At 43.0% G+C, this 15,945-nt stretch overlaps 1 protein-coding gene across 1 annotated transcript in view; it reads right to left on the reverse strand.

Moving 5' to 3' along the window:
- Positions 1-451: 451 nt before the first annotated feature.
- The window catches only part of LOC144683112 (anoctamin-7-like), a 48,340-nt gene continuing 32,846 nt past the window's right edge, over positions 452-15,945 (reverse strand). The window contains exons 8-13 of the mRNA XM_078546130.1: positions 15,765-15,916; positions 11,117-11,294; positions 6,209-6,338; positions 4,156-4,289; positions 879-959; positions 452-514 (exon numbers count right to left, since the gene is read on the reverse strand). Of these exons, the coding sequence (XP_078402256.1) occupies positions 452-514; positions 879-959; positions 4,156-4,289; positions 6,209-6,338; positions 11,117-11,294; positions 15,765-15,916 (738 nt within the window). The remainder of the gene's footprint in view (positions 515-878; positions 960-4,155; positions 4,290-6,208; positions 6,339-11,116; positions 11,295-15,764; positions 15,917-15,945) is intronic.

Genomic DNA, 15,945 nt, shown 5'->3' on the forward strand with positions numbered 1-15,945 from the left:
GGATGCCAGCCTGTGAGATTAACTACTAAATTTACAATGCTTAATCTGTCAGATAATTTCTATAACAGCTAGTGATCTTACAATGTAAAAATAACTCATTTATATAGTATCTTTAAAAATTAAACAACCCAAGTTCTTTGCAACCAATAAAATATTTTATGAATTGTAGTCAGTATTGTTATAATGTAGGAAACTTGGCAGCCAATTTGTGCTCAAAAAGGTCCCACAATGGAACCAAGTGTAATCAGACAAAAATAGATGCCAAGCTATAGATAATCTCACACTGATATATTGGCTACAATGCAGTGTGCCAAAGTGCTTCACAGGAGGAAGGCTGGCAAAATTAAATCTATTTGGATAAAGATAATCAATAGCTATTAAAAGACTAGACCAAAACTAAAAGTGTAAGAACAGAACAGATAACTTACAGCTCTGCTGTGATTTTCTAGAATCATCTGAATTGATGAAGGCTAGTTGGATAACCCTTCATTTTTGTTGCCACTTGATATTTCTCCTAAGATAACAAATATAGCAGAATACTGTTATAAATAATAATTAGAATAATTGGGAAGTTGGATGTGGGTGTGCTTAATTGTATTAGTGGGAACAGAGAGAAATACTACAAATGCTCCTGTTACATTATAGGTTCTGTATGTTTACCTAGAAGTATCATGATCCATGGACTGCACAGAAATGTCAGGTCTCTATTGGTACATTACGTCACATTGCTCATACTTGTAACATTGTTGTGTTTTTAACTGCGGAATACTTAAATCAGTATAGATCATCAACCATGAATCAATGCTATAAAATCATGGGCCTTTATTTCCCTTGTTAATACAATGGTACAGTATGTATATTAGTTATTAAAGACTTACCTTCCTTATTGCCAGCAGTATATGTTGAGGAACATCTGGTATGATAGTCGAAAGCAGAAACTTCACCACGAACACTATATGCTAAAAAAAAATATATATTTTCCTCTTGGTTACATAGCACGTGTTTGTATAGCACCTTTAATGCAGAAATTGATACAAAGATAGAGATAAGGCGGGGTGGCAAAACACTTGATCAGAGAGAGATGGAGTTGCAGGATGCTATTGGAGAGCAAGTGGAGGGGAAGTGCAGGGAATTCTAGAGCACGAGGCACCCAAATCAGTGCAACAAGACATTTGACTTGCAGTGCAGCAACAAAGCAGCACTGAAAACTGGGTAGTTTGTTTCATACATCTATGGTTCTAACAAGTTCAGGTAAACTACAAGTCGTTTCTTGGAAATAAAAGCACCACAAAATGACCCCCTCCCACCCCTCCAAAAGATATATGGCATACTTATAAATCAAGTTGGAAATGTATTCAAGACCTTTAACTACAAAACCATTTCAAGCCAAGCAATATCACATTTTATACTGTCCGTCCCAAACAGAATACTCACAGTCAGGACAAAGCTCTGCCCATGGTGTCTGTGTGTTCAGAGAACTCTAATCCTAACATTAAATGCCTTGACAATATGGGCAAAAGTACCCACTTGTTCCAAATATTTAAAAGGAACCTTACAATAAATGAAAATGCATGGGGAGCACAAGGAACCTCCTTCGAGCTCTCATTGAAAGCAGGATTGACAGAATGGATTCATACTGGGTGCGAACTTAAGTGGTCAGAGACTGCTGCCTACATATCCCACGTCACTCCGATCTGTATCGGTAAGAACACAAAGCCAGAGTGTTGTGCTCTGGGACAGCAAACTACAAAAAAGACAGAAGTGATAGCAAGTCCGCAGCCTCGGACTATTAGTGAAAATGCAGAAACGCTGGAAGCACAAGTTATATAACAAAGCTATTGTTCATTAAAAATCCCATGGACCAGGCCAAATTTTTTCTATCTACTTTGTGCCCTCTCAAATCCGAGTCAAATTAATGTACAGTAACTAAAAGGTCCATCCTTTACTTTAAAATAAAAGCAAAATACTGCGGATGCTGGAAATCTAGAACAAAAACAAAAATACCTGGAAAAACCCAGCAGGTCTGACAGCATCTGCGGAGAGGGATACAGTTGATGTTTCGAGTCCGTTTGACCCTTCATCAGAACTAAGACATATAGAAATGAGATGAAATATAAGCTGGTAGAAGGGGGTGGGACAGGAGAGCTCGATAGGGGGCCAGTGATAGGTGGAGGCCAAAAAGAGACTGCCAAAGATGTCATAGACAAAAGGACAAAGGGGTGTTGATGGTGGTGATATTATCTAAAGGATGTGCTAATGGGGACATTAAGGGTAGCAAGCAGGACGAGCTAGTGGCAGATGGCCCTAGTGGGGGTTGGGTGGGGGGAAGGGATCGAAATGGGCTAAAAGGTGGAGATGAAACAATAGATTGAAATAAATTTAAAAATAGGAGGGAAAAGAAAAAAATATAGTTGTAAAAAAATTATAAATTATTGGAAAAAGGGGGAAATCGGAAAGGGGGTGGGGATGGAGAAGTTCATGATCTGAAATTGTTGAACTCAATATTAAGTCTGGAAGACTGTAAAGTGCCTAGTCGGAAGATGAGGTGCTGTTCCTCCAGTTTGCATTGAGCTTCACTGGAACAATGCAGCAAGCCAAGGACGGACATGTGGGCATGAGAGCAGGGTGGTGTGTTGAAATGGCAAGCGATAGGGAGGTCTGGTTCATGCTTGCGGACAGACCGAAGGTGTTCCGTAAAGCAGTCACCCAGTCTGCGTTTGGTCTCTCCAATGTAGAGGAGACCACATTGGGAGCAACAAATGCACTAGACTAAATTGAGGGAAGTGCAAGTGAAATGCTGCTTCACTTGAAAGGAGTGTTTGGGCCCTTGGATGGTGAGTTGAGGGGAAGTAAAGGGCAGGTGTTGCACCTTCTGTGGGTGCATGAGAAGGTGCTGTGGGAGGGGGTTGAGGTGTAGGGGGTGATGGAGGAGTGGACCAGGGTGCCCTGGAGTGAACAATCCCTGCGGAAAGCCGCTGGGGGGGTGAAGGGAAGATGTGTTTGGTGGTGGCATCATGCTGGAGTTGGCGGAAATGGAGGAGGATGATCCTTTGAACGCGGAGGCTGGTGGGGTGATAAGTGAGGACAAGGGGGACCCTATCATGGTTCTGGGAGGGTGAGGAAGGTGTGAGGGCGGATGCGTGGGAGATGGGCCGGACACGGTTAAGGGCCCTGTCAACCACCGTGGGTGGAAAACCTCAGTTAAGGAAAAAGGAAAACATGTCAGAGGAATTGGTTTGGAAAGCGGCATCATCAGAACAGATGTGATGGAGGCGAAGGAACTGAGAGAATGGGATGGAGTCCTTACAGGAAGCGGGGTGTGAGGAGCTGTAGTCGAGGTAGCTGTGGGAGTCGGTAGGCTTGTAATGAATATTGGTGGACAGTCTATCACCAGAAATTGAGACAGAGAGGTCAGGGAAGGGAAGTGTCAGTGATGGACCACGTGAAAATGATGGAGGGGTGGAAATTGGAAGCAAAATTAATAAATTTTTCGAGGTCCAGACGAGAGCATGAAGCAGCACCGAAGCAATCATCGATGTACCGGAGAAAGAGTTGTGGGAGGGGGCCTGAGTAGGACTGGAACAAGGAATGTTCCACATACCCCATAAAGAGACAGGCATAACTGGGGCCCGTGCGGGTACCCATAGCCACACCTTTTATTTGGAGGAAGTGAGAGGAGTTTAAGGAGAAATTGTTCAGTGAGAGAACAAGTTCAGCCAGATGGAGGAGAGTAGTGGTGGATGGGGATTATTCGGGCCTCTGTTCGAGGAAGAAGCGGAGAGCCCTAAGACCATACCGGTGGGGGATGGAGGTGTAGAGGGATTGGACGTTCATGGTGAAGAGGAGGCGGTTGGGGCCAGGGAACTGGAAATTGTTGATATGATGTAGGGCGTGAGTGGAATCACGGAAGTAGGTGGGAAGAGACTGGACAAGGAGAGAGAATGGAGTCAAGAGAGCAAGAAATGAGTTCCATGGGGCAGGAACAGGCTGACATGATTGGTCTGCCATCCTTTATTTTGTTACATTCAATGAAAAACACTGGACGAGACCTGTCAAGATCAAAGCCCAAATGCTTGTCCTTTCCTCTGAAAGTAAGCAGCAATCGAATAGCTTCTGCAGTAATCAAAGTGAGTTTTGATGATAGTAATACTGTACCTCAATTACAATTAGGATAATCAGTTGCTCATGAAAGGGTCGCTCCCTTGCAAAATCGGTGTTGAAAGCAATCACACAAGCATTGGTCACCACTGCTACTCCATTTATTAGATCTAATATAGTCAACCATTGACCTGAAAATATGGAATAAAAATTTTCTATTACCTAAAATATACATAGTCTATTACATATAAATTGCTAGTGACGACTACAGTCTACAAGTATCTACATAGGAATATAGAGCCACAAATTTTATAACCCAAAAAGTGGCCAATGCAGCTTTGTGAAAGCTTTTGATACTTCATGATCATCTAAAATTTTTGCCTTCTCTCGCAATTTACAAATGCTGGAGCACAATCAGATTTCTCCAACCTACCTTTGTCTTATGAATTAAGAGATTGACAGTAATTGCATAAAGATTTGCTTAAAGGTTAGTTGATATATTTGTTCATATATTTGTAGATATAAGTTCATATATTTGAGCAAAGTCGCATGCAGAACGCTTCTGCAGAGTGTGGTGATCGTACCTTCTCCTGACACTGAAACAGATGCAAGCCTTGTTACGATTTTCTTGTTAATGCTCAGTTTAAATGGACTAATAAATTATTCATTTAACGGATCACAACTTGACCAATTTTTATGGCTGCTATAGTTAATGAACGAGTATTAATTTTTGTCCCAACTGTCTAAAGTAAAACTGATTTTTGTAAAGTGACTTTCACGTCTTCAGGACGTTCCAAACTACTTCGGTCCATTTACTCAAGGATCCATATGCAGCAAACAAATTAACGTGCAGTTAATCTTTTTCAGTGTTGGTTGAGAGATATAGTTGGGTAAGTAGCTGAAGAACTAGGACTTCTTGTACATTCCTTTAAAGTGGCAAACGATTAATGTTTATTGAAAAAACAAAAACTTCTGATTGGCCCTTTTTAATACACTGTCTATTGAGGGAGTGCTGTACTAAGCCTTGAATTGGGGTTGAAAACAGAAGCGGATTGAGGGAAAGTGGTATTGAGTCAGAGTGACACTGATAAATTAATGGCTATTTTAACGTATGAGATCTTTTACCAAAGCTATGGTGATGCAAGCACGAGACTTGAAAGTGATGCCAAAAAGCCCACATTGGAGCCAATAAACTTCAAAGTCTAGGAACATTTATTCCTTAAAACTGTATTATCCAAAAGCTTTCCAACATGCCCAAGATGTTGTCCTTGGTGCAAAATTGATTGAATAAAATGCAGAATCTGGTTTCAAGTAATACTGCATGCATTTGATAAAGTGATTAAATTTAGCCTAATTAATTTGGATTACTTACAAGGTTAGAATAATGGATTGATATCTTGGCTGAATTTTACAGGCCACCATGGGCTGGAAAACAGCAGGGTGTACCTATAAATTATGGCACAATGTCATCAGTGGTATACCCACAGCGGGTGTGACACCGGGTGTTTCGCCTGTGTGGCGCCAATTGAGGCCCTTAAATGGGCAATTAATGTGGGCTGCTGTCAGTTAAAGAGGGTGAATCCTTCCCGAGCCCTCAGCGCCAATTGGAGCCCCCATTCCCCCTAGTTTTGTCTCTATCTCCCCACACCCACCCTCCTGTCCAATGTGTCCTCCCCTCACTGGGGCCCATCAGCCTAGCCCTGGAGAGATTTCAGCTTTACCTCAATCTGGGTCCATCGCTGATCGTCACCTCCTCCCCTACCTGCAGCACCAGGAGTGGCCACCACTCCTCAGGCACTGCAGGTGTGCAAAGCTGCTGGTCTCCAATTGGCCCTATGAGGCATGGCTCCCTGCTGGAGGTGGAGAGAAGTCTTGCCTCATACTGATTAAAGGGCCATTGCCCGAAAAATTAGGGCGAGCCGGCTAAGTGGAGGTATGCTGGGTGCAGGGAACCCACCCCCACGGAAAATCCAGCTCCATGTTATTTTTGCTTTTGTGCTCAAAGAATGAGTGTTTGAACAATGCTTAATGGCTGCGTGATTTCATGTGCATTTGAGTTATCATTTTTATTATAAAAAAATCTCAATAGCCCATTCATACAATATCTTACCAATGTCTTGAGCCATGAAAGCAATGGGGCGTTTACAAATCCACAACAGTCGCTTAGCATCAACACGTATGTCACATAAAATGGTTATGAAGAAAAGAAGTGGTGCCAGAGGGAATGAGATAGAAAAAAGCTGAAAATAGAAATTGGGTCTGGTGAATTCAGATAATATGGGTAAACAATGACAAAACTAAAAAGTAATATGTTAACATATATCATTTGCTAAGTTAAAAGCATGTTTTATCATGCTTAAGGAAGCAATTTCTCCTAACTGCGAATGGTTATTCTGCCCAAATAAGCAATAAGAAATATTTGTGCCACAAACGTCAGGCAATGACCATCTCCAACAAGTGTGTGTCTAACCACCTCTCTTGACTTTCAATGGTAAAACTGTCACTGAATCCATCAACATTTTGAAGATCACCACTGACCAGAAACTGAACTGGATCAGCCAGATGAATACTGTGGTCACAAGAGCAGGCCACAGTATGGGAATTCTGCAGACTAACTCACCTCCTGATTCTCTAAAGTTGTTTCATCACTTAAAAAAGCACAAGTCAGGACTGTGATGGAATACTCCCCACTTAACTGGATGAGTGCAGCTCCAAAAGCACTCAAGGAGCTCAAAACCATTCAGGACTGTAAGGGTTAATGTGGGACTGGGGAAACAGTACCACCCGCATTATGATGTAGAAAGTCACATGAGAGTAGTAGAGTGTGATAGTGAATCTGGTAGAAGTCAGCATGAAGATAGTATCTAGCCATGACTGTATCCTGTATATATGTATAAACAGTTATTGTTCAACCATGCAAGTCTCTAGACCTATTCATGAGACAACATACAACCTTATAACAAGGCAAAGGTAGCCTGCTTGACTGGCACCCCGTTCCCCACCCTAAGCATTTACTCCCTCCATGACTAGTGCGCTACAGCAGCAGCATGTACCATCTACAAGCTGTGCAGCAGCAACTTGCCAAGGCTTCATCAACAGCACCTTCCAAACTCACAACCTCTACCACCTAAAAAGACAAGGGGAGCTGATGCATAGGAATGCCACCACCTACAAATTTCTCTCCAAGTCACATGCCATCCAGACTTCACTGTCACGGTTTTGACACCCAGGAACCCCCTTCACTAACAGTAGTGTAGTGTACCTACACCATACTGACTGCAGAGTTTCACATGAACAAATAAATACACCTGGCACAGAATGCCCTCCACATACTGAGTGTCATACAGGGTACTCCTGTACATTTTCCACCCGCAAGTCATTCAAAAATGTTTTTTCTTCTGCCATTTTCCCCCTTTAGTTACTGAAATTTCTTCTAGACAAAATTGGGTTTAAAACAAAAAAAAACATATTTCCCAACAAAATTAAAATTTATCCGCGTTTGCCTTCAGTGCCCTTGAAAACTAAATTTAGCCTCGTCTTTTCCCTGTATACCAGTCTTAGATTTGATATTTTTTTTGTTCTGCAATTTAGTTGAATGCAAATTGTATAATCTGAACATGCACAATACTGGAATTTTCTTGGGATGTGTCAATGCCATACAATTAGAAACTAAAGATATTCCAACACTATAGCTAAAATTTTTATTCAATTGTATTGCTAAATAATTTGGAAGGCAGCAAGTGTGGTGTGAGAAGGTTGGGTGGGAGGGAAAAAGAGAAAAGGGAAGGTCGAGTGCATTGTGAGGGGAGAGGGAAGGTGAGAGAAGGGAAGGGCAGGGGCGAGGGTGGGTACATGGGGCAAGTAGGCTTATAAGTAAATTTTAAGTACAACTTGACCATTTACAGACTATTTAAAAATTATACTCAGTAGTAAGCTAACAAGATCAAGACATCATTTTGTACTAACACTGAACCAAAGAAGCCATGCTCCAAACTTTATAAACCCACATATATTAATATAACTGTACAATTAGCAACCAGTCAGAAGCAGTTGATTGACCAAATATTGTACCTTGATTATGTTATAATTGAAGAATTAATAATAAGGGAACTACTTGATTAAGACAGACTGGGTTTTATTCAAAAGTCTAAGCTTTAAAAGGGGAAGGCTAATTATAACAATATTAGGCAGGAACTGAGGAATCTAGACTGGAGGCGGATGTTTGAGGGCAAATCAACAACTGACATGTGGGGGGGCTTTCAAACGTCAGTTGATAAGAATTCAGGACCGGCATGTTCCTGCTAGGATGAAGGATAAGCATGGCAAGTTTCAGGAACCTTGGATAATGAAGGATATTGCGAGATTAGTTAAAGAGAAAAGGGAAGCATTCGTAAGGGCTAGAAGGCTGGGAACAGATGAAGCCCGTGGAGAATATAAAGAAAGTAGGAAGAAACTTAAGCAAGGAGTCAGGAGGGCTAAAAGGGTTCATGAAAAGTCACTGGCAACCAGGATTAAGGAAAATCCCAAGGCCTTTTATACATATGTTAAAAGCAAGCGAGTAGCCAAGGAAAGGGTAGGCCCATTCAGGGACAGAGGTGGGAATCTGTGTGTGGAGCCGGAAGAAATGGGAGAGATACTAAATGAATACTTCTCATCAGTATTCACCAAAGAGAAGGACTTAGCGGTCGATTTGTCTAGTGAAGAGTGTGTAGATAGCCTGGATCATGTTGAGATCAAAAAAGAGTTAGGCGTCTTGAAGAATTTTAAGGCGGATAAGTCCCCTGGGCCAGATGGGATCTACCCCAGAGTACTGAGGGAGGCAAGGGAGGAGATTGCTGGGGCCTTGACAGAAATCTTTGCATCCTCACTGGCTACGGGTGAGGTCCCAGAGGACTGGAGAATGGCCAATGTTGTTCCATTGTTTAAGAAGGGTAGCAGGGATAATCCAGGAAATTACGGGCCGGTGAGCCTTACGTCAGTGGTAGGGAAATTATTGGAGAAGATTCTTCGTGACAGGATTTACTACTATTTGGAAGCAAATGGGCGTATTAGTGAGAGGCAGCATGGTTTTGTGAAGGGGAGGTCGTGTCTCACTAACTTGATCGAGTTTTTCGAGGAAGTGACAAAGATAATCATCGATGGAAGGGCAGTGGATGTTATCTACATGGATTTCAGTAAGGCCTTTGACAAGGTCCCCCATGGCAGACTGGTACAGAAGGAAAGTCGCATGGGATCAGAGGTGAGCTGGCAAGATGGATACAGAATTGGCTTGGTCATAGAAGACAGAGGGTAGCAGTGGAAGGGTGCTTTTCTGAATGGAGAGCTGTGACTAGTGGAGTTCCGCAGTGATCAGTGCTGGGACCTTTGCTGTTTGTAGTATACATAAATGATTTGGAGGAAAATGTAACTGGGCTAATGAGTAAGTTTGCAGACGACACTAAGGTTGGAGGAGTTGCAGATAGTGAAGAGGATTGTCAAAGGATACAACGGGATATAGATCGGTTGGAGACTTGGGCGGAGAAATGGCAGATGGAGTTTAATCTGGACAAATGCGATGTAATGCATTTTGGAAGGTCTAATACAGGCAGGAATTATACAGTAAATGGCAGAACACTTAAGTGCACTGACGGGCAGAGGGATCTGGGTGTACAGGTCCACAGGTCACTGAAAGTGGCAACGCAGGTGGATAAGGTAGTCAGGAAGGCATATGGCATGCTTGCCTTCATTGGCAGGGGTATTGAGTATAAAAGCTGGGAAGTCATGCTACAGCTGTATAGAACCTTGGTTAGGCCACACTTGGAATATTGTGTGCAATTCTGGTTGCCACATTACCAGAAGGATATGGAGGCGTTGGAGAGGATGCAGAGGAGGTTTACCAGGATGCTGCCTGGTTTGGAGGTTATTAGCTATGAGGAGAGGTTGGAGAAACTCAGATTGTTCTCACTAGAGCGACGGAGATTGAGGGGCGACTTGATAGAAGTTTACAAAATTATGAGTGGCATGGACAGAGTAGATAGTCAGAAGCTTTTTCCCAGGGTGGAAGAGTCAATTACTAGGGGACATAGATTTAAGGTGAGAGGAGAAAACTATAGAGGAGATGTGTGGGGCGAGTTTTTTTACGCAGAGGGTAGTGAGTGTCTGGAATTCGCTGCCAGAGGAGGTGGTGGAAGCAGGTACGATAGTGGTGTTTAAGAGGCAGCTTGACAAATACATGAATAGGATGGGAATAGAGGGATACGGACCCCGGAAGTGCGAAATGTTTTAGTTGACGGGCAATATGATCGGCGCAGGCTTGGAGGGCCGAAGGGCCTGTTCCTGTGCTGTACTTTTCTTTGTTCTTTGTTCTACCAACATTCTGCCTTCAGGAACTGTATCAAATCAGATAATGCACACTGGTTCGGCAACACTCTGGCCTTGATCACATTAATGATGAGGCTGAACTATCGACAAGTGCACAAAGTCAGATCGGAAAGACACTAAAGGATACATTGTTCCTTCAGGTGACAACGTATGAAGGTAATTGTACTCCAATTAAAACAATTCAATAAAGAAACTGACCAATTACAAAATTACAACAGACCTGATCAGAGATAAGGAAATGGTAAATTAGGGGTTAAAAGTAGAGGGTCCAAGTGACATCTTCTAGCTATAGTCACGTACTGGATGCTCCCCAGGAAGAATTTGAACGAATTGCTATCAATGAAGGAACCCGAGGTACCTTACGACTTCAGTGGCCAGATCATCCGATTGAAGCTGTATGTTGTGTTAAGTCTACTTTTTCCTTTTAAAATAAACTTTTTCTATTTGTTATTAGAGGGTCTGCTCTAGAATGTTCTATTGGGTTACTCAGAATTGGGTAATTGGATAATTAAGCACTCAATTAAACCAAAATACTCAAATGAAAACAGACAATGGATTCCCTAATCTACAACTCAAATCTTTGTTTGCAATTGTTTAAACTACAGATTTCATGCAAGTTATTTCTTCTAGTGCCTTAGTAATAAGTGTTCAATCTTACCATCTGGTAACCATACTGTATAATTTTCTCTGTGTACTCCTCCAGTGTGAAGTCTCCCAGGTCCGGTTTCTTTGATTCTTTTATAATAAAATCATCCACTGTCAATTGCATGGCATTTTTTGAAGATAATGTAATTTTTATCCTACTGCAGATTCTGTTTTTAGTTTTCCGCAACCATCTGTAAGACATCAAGAATGATGAAAAGTTCAAATGAAATGTGAACAAAAAATATATAATGGTGAGATTATACAATTTCTGACTGTGACCCAATTAGATCAAAAGCCCTTAAAGTTACTTGCAGTATTTATAATTCATTGAGGGGTACAGCCTTTCCACCTGCAATCTGGGCAAAGACTGGTTTGAGATAAACAAATCTGACTTTAGACTCGACTTGTGGATGACAACATTTTTTTTTTAAACATGAGTTAGTGGGGGTGGGGGATAGATGCAAGATTGCAATTAAAAACCTTGCATTGATGGATTGAGGACAAGTGATCAATCGATTTAAATAAATAAAATTAGAAAAGGTCCATTCACATAAAAATGGTGCCGAGTATGATATTATTCGTCAATACAGTTTACTGCTTTTTTGAATGGATTGAGTTACATAGATTGCCTTATGTGCACTGAGCATTCAAAATAGCTATCCAGGTCCCAGACTTCACAAAAGCAAAGTGGTTTCTGGAAACCTGAAACAAGAACAGAATATGCTGGAAATACTCAGGTCTGGCAGCAGCTGTGGAAAGTAACAGAGTTAATGTTTCAGGTTGATTATCTTGCTTCTGTTTGCCATCAAGCAACCCCTCCCTCGTGCAAAGTCTAGGCCACTGTATATTCCCTTTGTCCTTCCCAAATGCAGTATGTCACACTTCTCTGGACTGAATTCCCTTTGCTACTTTTCTACCCACCTAACCAGTCAATTGATGTCTTCCTGAAGACTACAGCTTTCTTCCTCACCACCAACCAAATGGTCAATTTTTGTATCATATGCAAACTTTTTAAGTGTAGGTTAAGTCTAAATCATTGATTAAATGCATGGTGAAAACAAGGGATTTAAAAAAGCTCTGCACAATCTCACTGGAAACCACCTTCCTGTCACAAAAACACCCATCCCCCTATGCAACTTGCCACTGCCACCATCACTAGTTATGTCCTGGCCCACCAGCAGGACACACCCAGCAGAGGCAGCACAGTGGTATACAGTTGGGAGGGAGTTGCCCTGAGAGTCCTCAGCATTGACTCCGGACCCCATGGCATTAGGTCAAACATGGGCAAGGAAACCTCCCGTTGATTACCACATACCACCCTCCTTCAGCTGATGAAGCAATGCTCCTCCATATTGAACACCACTTGATGAAGCGCTGAGGATAGTATGGGCGCAGAATGTACTCTGGGTGGGGGATTTCAATGTCAATCACCAAGAGTGGCTCGGTAGCATCACCACTGACCGAGCTGGCTGAGTCCTAAAGGACATAGCTGCTAGACTGGGTCTGTAGCAGGTGGTGAGGGAACCAATAAAAGGGAAAAACATACTTGACCTCATGCTCACCAACCCACCTGCCACAGATGCATCTGTCCCTGTCAGTATCTGTAGGAGTGACCACCGCACAGTGCTTGTGGAGATGAAGTCCCACCTTCACATTGAGGATACTCTCCATTGTGTTGTGCGGCACTGCCACTGTGTTAAATGGGATAGATTTCAAACAGATCTAGCAACTCAAGACTGGGCATCCAGTGAGGTACTGTGGGCCATCAACAGCAGCACTGTACTCCAACAAAATCTGTAACCTCATGGCCTGGCATATCCCCCACTCTACCATTACCATCAAGCCAGGGGGTCAACCCTGGTTCAATGAAGAGTACAGGAGGGCATGCCAGCAGCAGCACCTAAAAATGAGGTGTTAACCTGGTGAAGCTATAACACAGGACTACTTATATGCCAAACAGCGTAAGCAGCAAGTGATAGACAGAGTTAAGCAATCCCACAACCAAAGGATCAGATCTGCAGTCCTGCCACATCCAGTTGTGAATGGTGGTGGACAATTAAACAACTCACTGGAGGAGGCAGCTCCACAAATAGCCCCATCCTCGATGATGGAGGAGCCCAGCACATCAGTGCAAAAGATAAGGCTGAAGCATTTCCTACAATCTTCAGCCAGAAGTGCCAAGTGGATGATCCATCTCGGCCTCCTCTGGAGGTTCCCATCATCACAGATGCCAATCTCCAGCCAATTCAATTCACTCCACATGATATCAAGAAATGGTGGAAGGCACTGAATAGTGCAAAGTCTATAGGCCTGACAATATTCCGGCAATAGTATTGAAGACTTGTGCTCCAGAACTTGCCACGCCCCTAGCCAAGCTGTTCCAGTACAGCTACAACACTGGCATCTACCCAGTTATGTGGAAAATTACCCAGTATGTCCTGTACACAGAAAGCAGGACAAATCTAACCCAGCCAATTACTGCCGCATCAGTCTACTCTTGATCATCAGTAAAGTAATGGAAGGAGTCATCAACAGTGCTATCAAACAGCACTTGCTTAGCAATAACCTGCTCACTGATGCCCAGTTTGGGTTCCACCAGGGCCACTCAGTTTCTGGCCTCATTATTATCTTGGTTTAAACATGGACAAAAGAGCTGAACTCCCGAGGTGAGGTGAGACTGCCCTTGACATCAAGGCTGCATTTGACAGAGTGTGGCATCAAGGAGCCCCAGCAAAACTGGAATCAATGGGAATCAGGGGGAAAACTCTCCACTGGTTGGAGCCATACCTAGCACAAAGATGGTTGTGGTTGTTAGAGGTCAGCCACCTCAGCTTCAGGACATCATTGCAGGAGTTCCTCAGGGTAGTGACCTCAGTTCAACCATCTTCAGCTACTTCATCAATGACCTTTCAGCATAAGGTCAGAAGTGGGGATGTTTGCTGATGATTGCACAATGTTCAACACCATTCGCATCTCCTCAGACACTGAGGCAGTCTAATGTCCAAATGCAGCCAGACCTGGACAATATCCAGACTTAGGCTGACAAGTGACAAGTAACATTCAAACCACGGGGCAATGACCATCTCCAACAAGAGAAAGAATCTAACCATTGCCCCTTGATGTTCAATAGCAATACCATCACTGAATCCCCCACTATCAACATCCTGGGGGTTACCATTGACCAGAAACTGAACTGGACTAGCCATATAAATACTGTGGCTGCAAGAGCAGGCCAGAGGCTAGGAATCCTTCGACAAGTAACTCACTTCCTGACTCCCCAAAGCCTGTCCACCATCTACAAGACAAGTTAGGAGTGTGATGGAATACTCCCCGCTTGCCTGGATGAGTGCAGCTCCCACAACACTGAAGAAGCTCGACACCATCCAGGACAAAGCAGTCCGCTTGATTGGCACTGCATCCACAAACATTCATTCCCTCCACCACTGATGCACAGTAGCAGCAGTGTGTACCATCTACAAGACACTGCAGAAATTCACCAAGGCTCCTTCGACAGCAACTTCCAAACCCACGACCACTACCATCTAAGAAGGACAAGGGCAGCAGGCACATGGGAACACCACCACCTGGAAGTTCCCCTCCAAGCTTCACTCATCCAGGCAAGTGGAGAGTATCCATCACACTCCTGACTTGTGCCTGACTGTTCCTTCACTGTCACTGGGTCAAAATCCTGGAACTCCCTAACAGCACTGTGGGTGTACCTACACCATATGGACTGCAGCAGTTCAAGGCAGCAGCTCACCACCACCTTCTCAAGGGCAACTAGGGATGGGAATAAAATGCTGGCCCAGCCAGCGAAGCCCACATCCAGTGAATGAATAAAAAAGAAATTCTGTTTCTAATTGCTTTAGAAGGTGGTGGTCACTTGCCTACCTGAACCACTGCAATCTACGTGGTATAGGTACAACCAGTGCTGTTAAGTAGAGTGTTCCAAGATTTTGGCCCAACGATGAAGGAATGACGTTGTATTTCCAAGTCAGGATATTGGGAGACTCGGAGCAGAAATTGCAGCTGGTGATGTTCCTATGGGTCTGCTGTCCTTGTGCTTCTAGGCAGTAGAGGTTGCAGATTTGGAAGGTGTTGTTGAAGAAGCTTTTGTGTGTTGCTGCAGGACATCTTATAGATAGTACACCTCCAATGTCGTCAGTCTGTACTATCAAGTGGGTTACTTTGTCCTGGATGGCATTGAGCTTAGAGCGTTATTGGAGCTTCACTCATCCAGGCAAGTGGAGAGTATCCATCACATTCCTGACTTGTGCCAGTAGATGGCTTTTCAAGCTTTGGGGAAGTCAGGTGGTGAGTTACAGTATGTGTGTGGTTGGTCCAGCTCAGTTCATCATCAACAGTAATCCCCAGGGTAGGATGTTGATGCTGGGGGATTCAGCAATGGTAGTGGTGTCCATTGAAAATCAAGGAGAGTAGTTAGACTTTGTTGGAGGTGGTCACTGCCTGGCATGAATGATACTTGTCACTCACTAACCCAAGCCTAAATGTTATCCAGTCCTTGCTGCATGTGGACACTGGCTACTTCAGTATCTGCAACCTTACAAATAGAACAGAATATTGGGTAGCTCTACATTTTGAATGATTTACAATATACAATTAAAATAACATAGCAAGTGTTCAGCGCTTCTGAGACTTACGGTATGAAAACATCTTTCAGAAGTTTGGGAAATAGTTTGAAGATCATGAGTATAACAACTTGAACACCAAGTTCTGACATACAATTGTTCAGCACTCCACAATTATCTTCAAAATCAGTTAGTCCAAGCAACTGAAAAAACTTTTGATTGTTCTGTAAATAAATTTAAATATCAATGGTTA

Source organism: Cetorhinus maximus, chromosome 7 (assembly GCF_964194155.1).
Source record: "Cetorhinus maximus chromosome 7, sCetMax3.hap1.1, whole genome shotgun sequence".
NCBI classification, from domain to species: domain Eukaryota; kingdom Metazoa; phylum Chordata; class Chondrichthyes; order Lamniformes; family Cetorhinidae; genus Cetorhinus; species Cetorhinus maximus.